At 38.9% G+C, this 16,454-nt stretch overlaps 2 protein-coding genes across 4 annotated transcripts in view; one reads left to right on the top strand and one right to left on the bottom strand.

Annotated features, from left to right (window-relative positions):
- Nucleotides 1-4,418, top strand: part of hagh (hydroxyacylglutathione hydrolase) — a 5,508-nt gene extending 1,090 nt beyond the window's left edge. The window contains exons 4-8 of one of the 2 annotated variants that reach the window (XM_017483215.3): nucleotides 864-972; nucleotides 1,555-1,658; nucleotides 1,786-1,887; nucleotides 1,995-2,085; nucleotides 3,989-4,418. In XM_017483215.3, the coding sequence (XP_017338704.1) occupies nucleotides 864-972; nucleotides 1,555-1,658; nucleotides 1,786-1,887; nucleotides 1,995-2,085; nucleotides 3,989-4,221 (639 nt within the window). In that variant the 3' untranslated portion in view covers nucleotides 4,222-4,418. 2 annotated transcript variants of the gene reach the window in all.
- Nucleotides 4,419-4,509: 91 nt separating this feature from the next.
- On the bottom strand, nucleotides 4,510-15,589 carry narfl (nuclear prelamin A recognition factor-like). 2 transcript variants are annotated; one of them, XM_017457663.3, is made up of 11 exons: nucleotides 15,421-15,589; nucleotides 14,629-14,724; nucleotides 13,971-14,114; nucleotides 13,067-13,196; nucleotides 12,789-12,923; nucleotides 11,259-11,377; nucleotides 11,003-11,132; nucleotides 10,821-10,893; nucleotides 10,519-10,656; nucleotides 8,135-8,292; nucleotides 4,510-5,909 (listed from the first exon to the last, which is right to left on the bottom strand). In XM_017457663.3, exons 1-11 carry the CDS (start codon nucleotides 15,484-15,486, stop codon nucleotides 5,668-5,670), a joined length of 1,431 nt encoding a protein of 476 aa, XP_017313152.1. In that variant the 5' UTR covers nucleotides 15,487-15,589; the 3' UTR covers nucleotides 4,510-5,667. The 2 variants fall into 2 exon arrangements, with proteins under 2 accessions (XP_017313152.1, XP_017313143.1); XM_017457654.3 differs by having other exon boundaries at nucleotides 13,067-13,199; nucleotides 15,421-15,588.
- Between the last annotated feature and the right edge of the window lie 865 nt (nucleotides 15,590-16,454).

Raw genomic sequence — 16,454 nt, 5'->3', positions numbered from 1 at the left:
TTTGTTATATCATAACAAACTCTGCCATAATTCAGGGCAACTGCATTGTATAGCTGCATTGCATTCTGGAACATTTTCTATCTCCACTACTTCTGCGCTGGATCGCATTAGCATGACATTGAATGTCATGAGGGCACACCGTGGCTTAGTGGTTAGCACGTTCACCTCATACCTCCAGGGTTGGGGGTTTGATTCCTGCGAATGTTCTCCCTGTGCTCTGGGTACTCCAGTTTCTTCCCTCAATCCAAAGACATCCATTTAAGCTGATTTGTGTGTGAATAGGTGTTTTTGAGAGTGTGTGCGATTGTGTCCTGCGATTTTGTACCACGTTTTGAGAGTTCATTTAGTCATCCTTAATAACAGCTTTATATTGGTTAGTGTCGCTGGGAAAATTAAAACCGTAACAGACAAAATATCACCAATTATACCGAACAAAAATAACTGTGGGTGGGATTGGTCAGAATTTCTAAGAGAAAGGAAAAAACAAAACAGTCCAGTGCACACCTGTAGTTATCACATTGTGCTTGTTGCTAAGGTTCAATAATCACAAAGCAAATAGCTGTGAATATTTAGCTGTTGTGAAAAGGAAGCAGGATCGTCGGCTCAGGATGCCTCCACAGTAAATTCTGCCCCTGCAAGGTAGTAGATTCGTCAGTCCTCTAGCAAACTTGACTTGGGCCGATAAAGTAATACATCAGTCGTGAAGACGGTGACAAGGATATTCCTAAAGTGAAATAGTGAATGCAAGTCAGCAGAGGTACATTTAAAAGAGTACTCCTAATGCAGCATGGTAAAGCAGTACAACAGAATACAAAGCTGAAAGATAACTGTGAATAAATTCTCGATTTATCTTTTCCCTCTAGTTTAACACTATAAATGTGAGGTGCCTGTTCACACCTTGCCATACTTCTGGACACATGTGCTACTTCCTGTGGGAAGACGACTGCCCCGATTCCCCTGCTGTGTTCACTGGTATGTGCCTTTATTTGATTATTCTTGTCATTAGCTCATATGTGGGTTCCGGTTTTGCAGTGGTCATGTGCATGATGTTTTCCCTTGAGTAAGCATTTCTGTTCAGGAAGTTCAGAGTGAAGTTCACTTCCAGTTAAAGTACAAAGAACTGCTGATATTTGAAGTTGTGCAATGATGGACTGGTGTGCCATTCAGGGTGTATTCCAGGGGGCCTCATGCCCTGTGACCCTGACAGGGGGGTTGTTCCATCTGAAGTGGTCCAATGCAGGTTGCTTGATTGTTTTAAATTTTCCAAATTTTTGTATGATTACCTCTAAGTATTGGCATTGCAAAAAATTATTTATTTTTTTACTAGGTTTAACTATAACAGCCATCTTTGTGTCATGACAAATTTGTCAAAACAAATTTAGGCTATACAGCTGTTCACAGAAAACTCTGTATCTCAGCTCAGGATGGTTCTAGCTCCTAGGTCGAGCAACTCGACCACTTAGGATGGAATGACCCAAGGATAAAGTAGTCACTGAAGTGAGTGAGTGTGATAGTTCAAGTCTGAGTGCTTGTTCTGTCTGTTCTGATTATCAGGGGACACACTGTTTGTGGGTGGTTGTGGGAAATTCTTCGAGGGAACGGCAGAGCAGATGTACCACAACCTGACCAAGGTGCTGGGAACCCTGCCTCAGGACACAGTACGTCACTGCTTCCACTTTTTTAAAGAAATAAAAAAGAAACGGTCAGAATTTGGAATTTACACCACTTCATGTTTCTACTCGAGCTCACACTCTTTGTACTCACACGAAGTATTTTGTTTTTCAGAAGGTCTTTTGTGGTCACGAATACACAATAAAGAACTTGAAGTTTGCAATGCTGGTGGAACCAGAGAACGAGAGGGTGAAGGAGAAGCTTAGCTGGGCTCGGGTACAGTCAGCCTTTTCCCTTACAGTGCTCATCTCAATGAAATACATACTTTAGTTCACACAACATTTCCTGAAGATTGTTGCATGCAGTTTTTAAAATGTGGCTAGTTGGTTATTAGGCACGAGACGAGGATGACAAGCCGACGGTGCCGTCAACGTTACTGGAGGAATTTGAATACAATCCATTCCTCCGTCTGTCGTAAGTGCATCTTAGTGTTAGCATTTAAAAAATGCAGGCTGGCCAGATCAAGTGAATGCATGCAGAGTGAAATACAGTCAGGCCCATAAGTATTTGGACAGTGACACAATTTTCGCAATTTTGCCTCTGTGCACCTCCGCAGTGGATTTGAAATGAAGCAATCGAGACGAAATTGAAGTGTAGACTTTCAGCTTTAATTGAAGGGGTTTAACAAAAAATATTGCATTAATTGTTTAGGAACTACAGCCATTTTTTTACACAGTCCCTACATTTTCACAGGCTTAAATTATTGAGTTTCCATGAAAAGCTACCACTCAAACTCAAGTCCAGACCTTTTATCGCCTTAATCTGTCATGAAATAATGAGGAAACAGGCCACGCCTGGCCATGAAACTGCTTATCAGTCAAGTGTCCAATTACTTTTGAGCCTGTGGAAATAGAGTAAAAAATGGCTGTAATTCCTAAATGGGTAATGCAATCTTTTTGTTAAACCCCTTAAATGAAAACTGAAAGTCTACACTTCAATCACATCTTGATTGCTTCATTTTAAATCCATTGTGGTGGTGTATATTCTCCTCTCCACCAATAGCTGACATGTGCTGGGCGTTCTGGTGCATTATCCAGGTGGATGCTACACACTGGTGGTGGTTGAAGAGATTTTCCCCCTATACAATGTAAAGCACTTTAAAGTGCCTAGAAAAGCATTATATAAATCTAAGGAATTAATAATTACTCAATTAATTAATTACAGAGGCAAAATGACAAAAATGGTGTCGCTGTCCAAATACTAATGGACCTGGCTGTAATACACCAGCTTTAAATTCTTGAAAAAAGCTGTATGAAAAGTGACCATAAAGGCTTTGATCACTTCTGATTTTATATGTGAAAATAAGTGCAAAAACATGTGGTAGCCTGTGAAAACCCTCCATGTGGTCAAACTGTGACATTTTCTACTGTATATCGGTTCTACCAGAAGTAAAGTTATCTCAGGTTCAAGTGAAAAAGGATGAAAAACAGCATTTAAAAATTCCAGTCCAATTCCACTGAAAGAAGCTCCACCCTAACGCTACTTTAGCGTAAAATCTACTTATGGAAAAAGTTTGTGTCAAATTATAAGTGGGGAAACTTTATAAATGATGTGTGAATGTCGTTATCACTTTTTATCAGCATCATCCACATCAGTCGCATCACCTGAGCTAAACATTACTATAGGCATTTAAACACAAGCCTCGTGATCAGTCTTTACTTGACTGATCTGTCCTCTACATCGGAAATAATCAGCATTCTCTTCTGCTTGCTAAATTTTCTATTAATGTCTTTTTATTACGTGGTTTAAACATTTTTAAGCCGCTGTTATCTATACAGTGTGTATACAGTAGTGCTCGGTTTATTTTGATGATGTGATGGTGCAGGGGTGAGGTTTTAAACATCTTTAGGCCAAGTGACTGTGTTTACAGCTGCATTTGTTAAACTGGCTCCTTGAACAGTCTTAATCTATACAGGCAGACGGCCAAGGCAAGGTTAGCCAACAAGAAATTAGTCTAAATGAACACATTTCCATATTGTTTTGGTTAAACATTTGTTTCGCATCTTTATTCCAGATTTCACCCCCAGAGACATTTGACTGTCTAGTTGTCATAGATTTTAGAACTTAATCTGAAAGTGTGTGGTGTTTAACTTTTGGCAAATCTTGTAGTTTGAGGTTTGATGACTGGAGGATGATGCAAGACATAATAGTGAGGCTTGTATAAATCTTGTAGTGTGACCCTGACATAAGATGTACTTTCTTTAAACGATCTACAACTTTTTATGCAAGTGTCTTTTTTTTAAATAAATACAGGGCTTGTGTATACTTGTATCAGTAATGTTATTGTCTTTTGTGTTTATCTGTATAACCTGGACAGCGAGGAGGACGTGCAGAAGTTCACAGGGAAGTCAGACCCTATTGAGGTTCTGCGTGTGCTACGAAAAGAGAAGGACAACTTCAAGAAGCCCAAAGAGCACATCCCCCCACATGTCATGCTCGCTCTGGAATGGGGTATGCTTAGACCAAAACTCACTTAAACAGAGCAATGGACTACTGCAATGCACACTGTCCATGCTGAAGCTACTTATTGCTGAAGTAGTGCCAATATGAAAGAACATGATTATAAACATGATTTAATGTACCTCTTACACTGCATGTTAAACATAAGTTATAATATGGATTTCTGTATATAATCTTTTCACACTGAGGAGGCATTCATTTCAGTCAACATGATTTATGTTTGTTTACACATATTTGCACTAATTACCTAAATGATACTGTAAAAAATAGTAAATAATTTACAAAAACTTTTATGAATTGCATTTCAAAGACGTTCATTTTCGTTGTTTACAAAATTGTTACCTCTTAAATACAAAAAGGATGCTTAATCAATAAAGCTACAATGAAATATAAAAGTGTTTATTGAGAAACATATTCTGTAATTAATTCCTAAATAAATATAGTAAGATAACTTAAATATATGTGATCATTTATTCATGCATATTTTGTAAATTATTCAAAAGTACCTGCAACCACAAAGCAGAGTAATTTCATTCTTCTAGTCACAATTATTTTTCATATGTATACGAAATATTTAAAATCATAAAATGCCGGTCTTTCAAGTTCAGAGAAATGGCATATGTCCACTCATTTTGTGTTGAGTATGATGCTGATCACTCTCCTCATATGATGTATAAGTCAGCCGAGTAATGGAACTAGAAGTACTTCACCCAGAGGAATAGAGAACTTCTTATTTCTGGCATTAATATTCAATGTGGGAAAAGATTTGGAGAAATTACTTCAGACTTAAAAGAATCAGTTTCTGAATTGTCTCTAGTGTGTGAATGGGTGTGCAATTGTGCCCTGTGATGGGTTGGCACCCCCTCCAGAGTGTCCCCCACTTTGTGCCCATAGACCCCTGGGACTGGCTCCAGGCTCCCCGCAAACCTTTGCAGGAAACGCGGTATGGAAAATGGATAGATGGATGTTGCATTATATTTATACAGGGTCTTCACCCCAAGAATAACATTCAAAAAACTAATGCAAAATTCTTTGGCCAATTGGATGGATTAGGTTATAGCTAAAATAATTAACGATACATAATCGTAATAAATTGAATAGATTTTGTGCTTAATTTTTTTTTTCCAGTTTTCAGACCAATTATGGACTCGTTTCCATGCGCAATATGATGCAACTACGGAGCAAACAAACAGCGTATGGAGGCTTCACAGGCAAATGCTACACAGCCGAGTCTGTGATAAGGTTTTACACACGAGGAATTCCCAAGCTTATTCGTTTCGAAATGGATGTCTTTGAGGAGCATCAGTCTCATTTCTGTATTTATGGAAGTTGTCATGAAATACTGGAGCACTTGTACGCGAGTGCCGCAGAAAATTGTGAAAGCGGTTTCTTCTTTGTGCATATAAGCATTCACATAATTACACATGATCACTGATTGTACTTTATGATACAAGATGGTGATCATGAGCTCATTACTCAAACACTTGCCCTGAACTGCCCTGTATATCCCATGCGTCACTTTGCTGCTTCAGATCTTCACCACTTGATGGCAAGTCCAGTGGTGCTTTTCTCCACTGCGTGATACTGAGTGTGAAGTAGCTCACGTGCTTTCTCCTCTCCCGTACTATTTAGCCATGTGTGGTAAAGCTCAGCAACGCGCTGATCCTCCTCAGGTACAGACGGCTGCTCCGCTCTGTATGCTGCCTCCACCTGCTGCAGTAGCTCTTTGTTAGACTGATCTGCTTCAGGCTTCAACTGACCCCCTCCATTCAGGCAGCCTGTGTACACAAACATCATACAGAACAGAACACAGTGACACAATGTCTGTTGTTTTGCTTTTTTATCGCATAATCAATGACCAAATTCAACTACAGATTATCTGTATTAGAAAGTTTGATGGGCTGTGAAGGAAATTCACTCTTCTCCGTTTAACAACAGAGCCATATCTCCCTGCAGTTATCATACTGGCATGCCACTGAAGCTAAGCATGGTTTGATCCTGGCCAGTACCTGGATGGGAGACCTGGGGAAAACTGACACTTGCTGCTGGAAGTGGTATTAGTGAGGTCAGCAGGGGGCGCTCACCCTGTGGTCTGTGTGGGGGGCCTAAATGCCCCAGTACAGTGACACTACACTGTAAAAACAGCACCATATTTCACATGAAACATTAGACCGAGGTCCTGACTCTCTGTGGTCATACAGGACATATATAGTAAAAGAGCAGGGGTATAACCCTGGTGTCCTGGCAAAATTCCCCCATTGGCCCTTCTCTATCACGCCCCACTAATAAGCCCCATCTCTGAATTGACTCTCTCCTCACTCTCTCTCCACTAATATCTGGTGTGTGGTGGGTGTTCTGGTGCACTATGGCTGCAGTCACATCATCCAGGTGGATGCTACACAGTAGTGATGGTTGAGGAGATCTCACACCCTACATACTATCTAAAGAACTTTGAGTGTCTAGAAAAGTGCTATATAAATGTAACTGTAACTAACTAATTGTAACTAACTCGCCGCTTTGTGGATTCTTGGTCAGCTGTGTCTTTAGAGCAGGGGTGTCCAATCTAGGGGTGTACGACATGTATCGTCTACGATAATACCTTAATTGTTGTTTTAACTGACATTATCAAGTATGTCACTCACTTTGCAAAAAAAAAAAAAAAAAAAAAAAAAAAAAAAAAAAACACGCATCGAGGGTCCACGCATTCGCTGCGTGATGTAGCCTAGTAGAATAAACTACTGCGCATCGAGAGTGCATGCTTTCACTGCATGGTGTAGCCTATTAGCTGCCTAAAAATGCATGACTGAAGTTAAAAACGAGATAAAAATGCAAGACACCACCAGCCTCGCAATCTACATCATTAAATTGAATTGCTAGACGTGGGTCATCCTCACTCGAATGGAGGTGGTTTGGCTTTGAAAAGACGGATGTTGCTCAAAAGATGGCAATCTGCAAACTGTGTCGGAAATCGGTAGCCGTTAAAGACAGTTCGACAACTGACTTCTTTCACCACCTGCAAACCGCACACAGAACATGAAGAATATGAAAAGCTTCGGGAGTCAGCTGTCCACGACACGTCTAAACCAGCCAAGGTACCAGTACAAAAACACACTCGGCAAAGTTTAGCGTAATTGGTCTGCAAAAAAGCGCCTTACGACAAGAAAAGCAACAGATGGCAAGACTGAACAAACGCTGGTGGGTTTTGTATTGTTTTTACTTCAATGCTTCGGTTTTAAATAAATAAATAAATAAATAAATAAATAAATAAATAAATAAATACCTCTTTAAATATGTTGTTTCCATTAATATCATTAGTCAGCACCAATTAATATCCTATTAACAAGAGCGAGCTAGTTCAATACAAGACTTTTACAAAGACATTTTTGAAGGATATCAAAATAACGTCTATTTATCGTTATCAACAAAATCCCAGAAAATATTGAGAGATCATTTTTTACCCTCAATATCGCACACCCCTAGTCTAATCTTATCTGCAAAGTGCGGGTGCAGGTTTTCATTCTAACCAAACAGAAGCCACACCTGTAAAGACTTGAGTAACATGCAACATAATTTATTACAGAACGGCCTTTCTTTTACATTTTTAAATGATTAAGTCTTTGGGGTAACTGTCAATTTTGCTCTATTCAGTTGTAATGATGCTAGAACAAGGGTGGGCAATCTTATCCGGAAAGGGCTGGTGTGGGTGCAGGTTTTCAATCCAACCAAGCAGGAGGCACACCTGATTCCACCTGTTTAATCGGTTGATCTTGGCTTTCAATAGATTCAGGTGTGGCTTCTGCTTGGTTGAAATGAAAACCTGTACCCACACCGGTCCTTTCCTGATAAGATTGCCCATCCCTGTGCTAGAATGTCTAGAAAGTGCATTAATATGAAGTGGGTCCTAATGTGGACTGATCAACACCAACAATTAAATAAATCATTAAATAATCGGGCCAACGACGCATCACTGACACATCAGTTTACAGAATCATACTGCTCTCACCTGACGGACATGCCATGACTTCTACAAAATGGTACGGTGACTTTCCCCTCTTCAACTTCTGCACGAGGTTCTGAATATTCCTGAAGCCGTAGGTGGCAGCAAAGCGCAGAAGAACTTCTCCATCTTTCTCTAGAATGACCTCCTGGAAGTCCTTATTTCTGTCATAGGAAATAAAATCTGAATGGGTATGCAGGATATAAAGCAACGTACCAAGATGAAGGTGGACAGATGGAGAGTAAAAACATGACGGCTAAATAACAACTAAGACTTCACAGGTTTAATAGTCACACATCTGTTAATCTTATAAAACTATAATGAGTAAAAGTGTTTTTAGTCATTATGACACTGTTCTGACCTTTTAACGTACACCACGCATGATCTACTCACAAGTGGTCAGCATTAAGAGAGACGCATTTTCATCCATCCATCAAGCCATTTAGTTTGAAATTTGTTTGCGCTATATGCTGTTTTATCCAAGATATACTTATAACCTTGGATTTTTTTTCCTTCATTATTATTACCTTCATTGTTTTATATCTTTATAATATTGGGGTTTTTTTGGTTTTTTTTTACTGATTAAAACAACCTGCATTCAGTTATCTCTCAAACGCATTTCACATATTAGACTCCCTCTTACGCATTTTTGTAGGCTTGAACCGTGTAAAACACAGAGCTGTATATGTATGAAAAGTGTTACAGTGCCCTCCACTAATATTGGCATCCTTGCTAAATATGAGCAAAGAAGACTGTGAAAAACTGTCTTTATTATTTAAAATTTGATATTTTGTTAAAAAAAAAAAAAAAAATCCCCCAAAATACTCTCATGGATATCAAACAATTGCAAACAAAACACAGGTTTACCTGTAAAATCTCTTTGTTAAATATAGGTGTGCAACAATTATTACTATAATAATTACTATAATTTTAGTCAATACTTTGTGCTATCTCCCTTTGTCCTTTGGGTTTCTCCTGTAATGCCTGAGGAAGGTGGAGAATACATGGCAAGGTATCCGAGATCATTCCATATACAATCTCTCCAAATCCTTCAAATTTCAAGGTCCACGCTGATGAACTCTTCTCTTCAGCTTACCTCACAGGTTTTCTATGGGTTTCAAGTCAGGGGACCGGGATGGCCATGAGAGAACCTTGATTTTGTGGTCAGTAAACCATTTTTGTGTTGATTTTGATGTATGTTTTAGATCATTGTCCTGCTGGAAGATCCAACCATGGCCCATTTTAAGCTTTTTGGCAGAGGCAGTCAGGTTTTCATTTAATATATGTTGTTATTTGATGCCATGTATCCTCACAAAATGTCCGGGTCCTCTGGCAGAAAAAACAACCCCAAAACATAAAGAGCCACCACCATATTTAACTGAGGGCATGAGGTACTTTTCCATATGGCTACCTCTCTGTGTGCGCCAAACCACCTCTGGTGTTTATTGCCAAAAAGCTCTATTTTGGTTTCATCTATTTTGGTTCTATGGTTCACCATAGAACCCGATCCCATTTGAAGTTCCAGTAGTGTCTGGCAAACTGAAGACACCTGAATTTGTTTTTGGATGAGAGTAGAGGCTTTTTTCATGAAACACTACCAGGCAACTTGTGGTGATGTAGGTGACATCAGATTGTTGTTTTGGAGACTTTCTGAGCCCAAGGCACAACTAACTTCTGCAATTCTCCAGCTGTGATCCTTGGAGATTTTTTGGCCATTTGAACCATCCTCTTCACAATGCATTAAGACAATACAGACACACATCCAATTCCAGGTTGATTCATAAAATTTCCAGTTAACTAGAACATCTTAATTATTGCCTTGATGGTGAAAATGGGCATTTTCGATGCTTCTGCTATTTTCTTATAGCCACTTACCATTTTGTGAAGCTCAACAATCTTTTGCCGCACATCACAGCTATATTCCTTGGTATTACCCATTGTTATGAATAACTAAAGGAATTTGGCCTGTGTGTTACCTCATATTTATACCCCTGTGAAACAGGAAGTCATGGCTGAACAATTACCTGTTCCTAGTCGCCTAGGTGTACTAAAAAAAAAAAAAAAAGTTAAATATCAATGGGAATATACTTCCCATATGAAATTGTTGGGGTGCCAATAATTGTTGCACACCTATATATATATATATATATATATATTTTTTTTTAAATATATAATTCTGTATGCAATTGCAAAATTGTTTGATATCCATGACAGCAGAGTATTTTTCTGATTTTTTTTTAAACAAAAGATCAAAAGGTTAAACAATAAAGACAAATATTCACAGCCTTCTTTGCTCATATTTATCAAGGATGCCAATATTAGTGGAGGGCACTGAATATATAGTGGTTATTATTATATACTCATATTTCCCTTGGTCGGTGCACACTTACTTGAGGGTTTTGTATGTGAGTTCCTCCACTTCAACTCCAAAGAGCTGTTTGGCAGCACGAGTGTAGACATGATGAAGATATCCTCCTGAACCACTCCCAGCATGACACAGCAACTCCTCACCACCCACATTACTGAACCTACACTCACAACCACACATAAAAACACACAACATATAGGGTGTCACTCAACAGAAAAGTGTCCTGGTGCAGTGTCATGCTGCTACACTGCAAAAGGCCTGCTGTAGCACTGAAGTTATTCTTTAAATCCATATTGTTTTTTATTTATACAGATGGAAACTTACATCGTATCTAAAGGTGCTGGCTCTATATCACTCAGAGACACACCCTCCTCTTCCAACATCTTGATAACTTCTCCTGTAAATGAATCAGATTCACAACATGACATACCGACAGAGCTTTTTGCCTAAAAAACAAACAAACAAACAAAACGCTTCAGCATCTCCTATATTACAGTGTTCCTTACCTGATGTAATGACACAGTCCACTTCTCTGGTCTCTGCCTCGCTAAGGTAGAAATCAGGTCTGGAAGCTTCCAATTTCTTATCATAGCAAGGCATCACGGTCACGTGGTAAATCTTTTGGGGTTCAACACCCTGTGCAACAATACGCTTAAGATCATCTATACTGTATTAGGATTTAGGAAAAATCAAAGAATGTAGAACACATTGAATCCAGCAGCCTTCCATCTTAAGTTAGGAGGAGTGAAAAACGTGTGTTACCTGATGACTACCGAAGAAGCTCTTGACCAGTGAACCCATTATCTGTTGTGGGGAACGGGTTGTGCTGATGTAAGGCAGGATGAAGTCACCATGGGTCTTCTCAGCATAGCAGATCCAACCTGTTCTCAAGGAAAAGATTATACTTACACTTATACTGTAAGACATTATTCCTCATGCATAATAATAATAATAATAATAATAATAATAATAAACAACCAAGTTTTATATATGGCGCCATTTCCAGCCATGCTGGACTAAATTTGCATTTCCCAAGCACTGCTTCATCTTCACCATAGCATCGGTATACTCCATTTGAGTGACAGGAGCACTGTTGCCAACAACTTTCAATGGAAAGTCACTATATGTCGCTAGATGATGTCATGCGCTAATTAGCATATTAGCATTACATGCTAATTAGCATTACATCATCGCGTTGTATTTGCATTCTGCCTAGTGTCAGTCCTTTACATCTGTTTGCCTTTTTCCTACTCTCTGTGCTCACATATTGTATTTTAATAGTGCCAAATTCTCAGTAAAGCTGTTCTCGTTTACATATTTTATCGGTTTCTGTTGTCAGACAATGGAAAGAGCATGAAATCGTGACTGAAAAGTACCCCATTAAGAGACTACATGTTCACCAGCAGACACTTCTAAGACATTTCCAAGCTGATGCTCTGCACTGACAAAATCCTGATTTATAACCACGATGTCATCAGACAAAATCACCATAAACACAAGTTAAACACAATGGCTGTGCTGTGATTTCAGCTATATTTTCATGTAAAATGATCACTCAAAGAGAAGTTAGAGAGAGAGAGAGGGGTGTGCCTGCGACGGGAAAGCAGGGCAGTACTGGAGACACTCTTCTACGGAAAGTAGCTAATGTTTGTCCAAAAAGTCGCTAGATTTGTCACGAGGTGCTTTTTTGAGAAAAAAAAAGTTGCTAAAGGGGTCTGAAAAGTGGACCGGAGCAGTCTCTGTTAAAATGAGAGAGTGAATAGTGGGAGGAGGGGGAGGGGCTGGAGGTGTCATTATGAGTAAAAGGATTGTAATCGTGTTCTATTGAAAATAAACACTTTAAAGTTATTTAGCGATTTACTATTTACTGACTTTCGTCAATAAATACCACCTCTGTGTGTACACACATTTGTTTTTCCATAAGTTTGGCAGGGAAACAAACTTTTGAACACTGCAACATCAGCTTTTCCAGCTAAGATATACTTGCTGGATTGGAAAATTCGTCTCAGTCTGATCATTTGCAATATCAGTCAAATGGCTGCTTTCTAAATAGGCAGTTCTTAGGTGATGAAAAATACCAGACTTTAGAGAAAATTTCAGAATCTAGTTGTGTCCCTGATCTGACATAATTACCTAGTCCAACTTTTTCATCTTAGCCTTAGTAAGGAGACATTAATCTGAACATTGATGACTATATCTAACCTCTGCAAACATGGTGCATGTAGAGCCTGACCTCATTGGTTTACTAAAGTTGTATGAGGAGTCTAAGGAAAAAGAAAATCTGTTTGTTACCTGGGCAAGCGGATGCCAGCATGGGCAAGGCTTTCTTGTCCTCCTCTTTCCGAGCAAACCTCTTGAGGAACTCTCTCTGACTCTCCAGCAGGCTGAAGGTGCGACTGAAGCCAGTGTCAAACACATAATGAACACCTGAAGGGATAAAGTAATGCTGCCAATAAGTTTAAACTATATTATTATTTTTAGCCATAAAACAACAGACAAAAGTGTTTTCGCTCAGTAGAAAAGATTTGCATATTCTGAGCATTGGCCCATTTCCAGTTTTCACTACTCACCCAGATTTTTGAAGAAGTTTGTAAGCCTCCTGGCCACTTCGCTGCTGCTGAGAGAGTAGCGCGCGGCTAGGGAAGCACGAGACTGTGGCGACACCGACACTACAACCAGCTTCTGCTCACTGCTGCTACTCTGCTGCACAGTGAGACACATCACTTATATTTCCTTAACTAACAGAACAGCAACACAAGCATATTTGTGTTAATACAGAAGACCAGCATCACTAAACTCACAAGAAATGGTGGGAAGGGAACTGTTTAGGCACGTGGAAAGTGATCCCCACACAGATCATACAGCATACAAGTGCATTTTCACACAAATAATCAACTCCAGAACGGCATCTATAGACATGGACTCTGGTCAGGGATATGGTGGATTTGAAGCCAGTGATCCCGGGAACAAAGAGGATGAGGCGGTTATACATGCTGACAGGGACGCTAATCCGTTGAAGTATTTCAACTTTGTATATTATACTAATCTACTTATCCATTCTTTCAGCTGGATCTGATAGCTTTTAACAACATATTCAGGGTGGTCTTCTTGGATGCTGTTAATGTTGTGCAAAGTATCTTATGTTGATTTAAGGTAAAGTGCACATGGTGATCATCATTCAGGAAGAAAAAAACACTTTAAAATGATCTTATTATTTACAGATGATACCGACTGAAGCACCGCCCATAACTTAATGGTGACAATTCTCCATATTGTGTGTTAGAGCATGGAGAGAACGCAAATGTGTGAGTAATAGAATGCAAGTCAAATAAACGGCTGCGTGTGTTTGTGAACTTCAAACAATCCATCAATACATAATCAATCTTGGAATCCCACAGTCCGCCACAAGTGCGTAATGCACATTTGTTCAGACTATGTTTAGGATTAACTCCATGAAACATTATATGTCATTACCTTATTGAGGCGGAGCACTCTGTATAGTTCCTCGTGACTCTGCTGGGTGATTAGGATGCTCTCCGCTGAGGTGATGCAGCCGCTGCAGGCCAGACAGTCATTCAGAGTGATCTTGGCTTTCTCCAGCTTCTGCATTTGACCATCCTGGAAACAAAATGTAGGTTTGAATCAAGACAGTTAGTGGATGGTGTATGTTTGTTTGTTTGTGTTTTAATGCCATGCCGGCTTCTATGGCTATTTTCATGGTGAGAAATGTCTAAGGGACTCTATATAAATGTTTTAAAAATCTATTTTTCCTAAAAACTCTAAAATTGCATTATGTTTGACTTTGTTCAAAATTTCTTCCAGAGTGTTGACTGAATTAAAAAGGTTTCTCACAGGGTTAAGACCAATACAGGCCTAATAAAACATGTTTCAAGGATAATGGGTTCTGGCAGAAGGTACGTCTGTTGGTGCGTCTTCTCCTAATATTAAAAACTTGTGTGTCATCCTGGAGTGACCTATTCGACAGCGGGTGTAGACGATCAGGCGATCCCAGCAATTTGAAAACAAAGAAATGTTTCTGGACGGTGTGTGATAGGGGAGAGATAACCAGCGGGCAGGAACTGGCAAGAAAACGGGGAAATCTAAGTACAAGTATAACAGAAATACCACAAACCTCGTTAACCTGAAAGTAAGTGCCATCATCTTCAATTTGGATTTTGGCCACAGATCGCCCCTGCTTCTTGTTCACTTTCACTGGCTTCACACATTCCTGTGGAAATCATTTGTAAGGCAATTGATCTTTCATAAAAGTTACATATGTGTTACAGTAAACACATCAACATACACAGCAACACAAGGGCCTACATTTTCATTACTTGTAAACGTAATGTAAATTCACTGAACACAAGATGTACAGCAAAACATATACATATACTCTCATACATATATATATATATATATATATATATATATATATATATATATATATATATATATATATATACACACACACACACACACGTCTTTTTGCTTGAACTCCACATGTAGAAGCTACTACAGAGCCAATTTCATAATATTATATTATGATTGAATGGTCTATTATTATTATTATTATTATTATTATTATTATTTAGTTCGATGTAACTAACATTATAGGACCTACTTTTGTTTTTCATACACTGATCAACAGATCTAGCATTTCTGACCATCAGAAAATGAGGCGTGTTTCACGTGTACTGACTGATAAATACACGTGTGTACGTGCGTGTTCTTCACCAAAGCAGGTAAACTACGAAGGTAATAAATGTTGGCACCCTATGCGCTAGCTAATTAGAGACTAGTCAGCTATTACTATAACAGCTAACTCCACTGCAGTGCTAGGCAAGTTCTAGCTTTGCTAGTTCGGTAGCTGAAGACAGAGGCACGATAAAAGTCTAATGAAACCTAAGCGCTGCTATACATTTACCTGTGACGGTGTAATAAAATCATCCAAATCAGTTAGTTGTAAAACACCGCTAAAATGGGACGCCATATTGAATGACCTCCGTATATTAATAATACCCCAAGACCAAACGGGACATTACGTAGCTCTTTGTCATTTCTGGAGGCTCCCCCCCTCAGTCAAGCAAAACGAGACGGTCGGGCCAAACAATCACGTGACCGGTAAAGCCCCGCCCCTGTCAGGCGCAGAGGGAAGATGAAAACATATTTTCATTGCAATTAACTATGAATAATAAACGACGAACAGTGAACAATTAACTACTGTAAAGCATAGTTTACGTTAGTTAACGTTTCGCTTAAGGGCACAACGTGTATGTTTAAACTTTTCCTAGATTTAGACAAACTTTCAGGTTTTTTTTTTTTTTTACTTTGCTACAGTGCTGAAAATCACAACGCATTAATATTAGTTATTATATTTATTATTTAACTCGATTTATTATTATTACTTATTATTAATAATAGATCCAATCAATTATTATTGCACACATATTTTTGCACTTCAAATATTATTGCACACACTGGAAATGATGAGAATATTTAAATAGTTGAATTATGTTTGAAAAGGTATGTGAAATAACCCTTTAGGTGGGAGGCAAACCTGCTAACCACTAAGCCACAATCGTCTTCTTCTTCTTCTTCTCCTTCATCTTCTTCATCATCATCATCTCCTTCATCTCCTTCTTCTTCTTCTTCTTCTTCTTAATATGGTTACCAATGCCACACGTTGCAAAACTAAATGATTTAATAAATCTGACAGGCTACTGAAAAATATTGGAACACCCACTACACCATCTCTGAGAAATGTAATATGCAGGAAGAAGCTAGTTTACCTAACTAATACAGAAGCGTACTATTCCCTGGCCCCACTGACCACATTATTTGGAGGCATAACATTGGATTCAGCCTAATTTAGCCTAATGTAATGTTAGCGATGACATTTTTCTAGCTTGCTACACTGAAAAAAAGCTAATTGAATTTACTTAATTCAAATGCATACAT

Source organism: Ictalurus punctatus, chromosome 2, assembly GCF_001660625.3.
Source record: "Ictalurus punctatus breed USDA103 chromosome 2, Coco_2.0, whole genome shotgun sequence".
In the NCBI taxonomy this organism is placed as follows: Eukaryota; Metazoa; Chordata; class Actinopteri; order Siluriformes; family Ictaluridae; genus Ictalurus; species Ictalurus punctatus.
The sequence above is the reverse complement of the archived record's forward strand: the minus strand, read 5'-3'. Positions and strand labels throughout refer to the sequence as shown.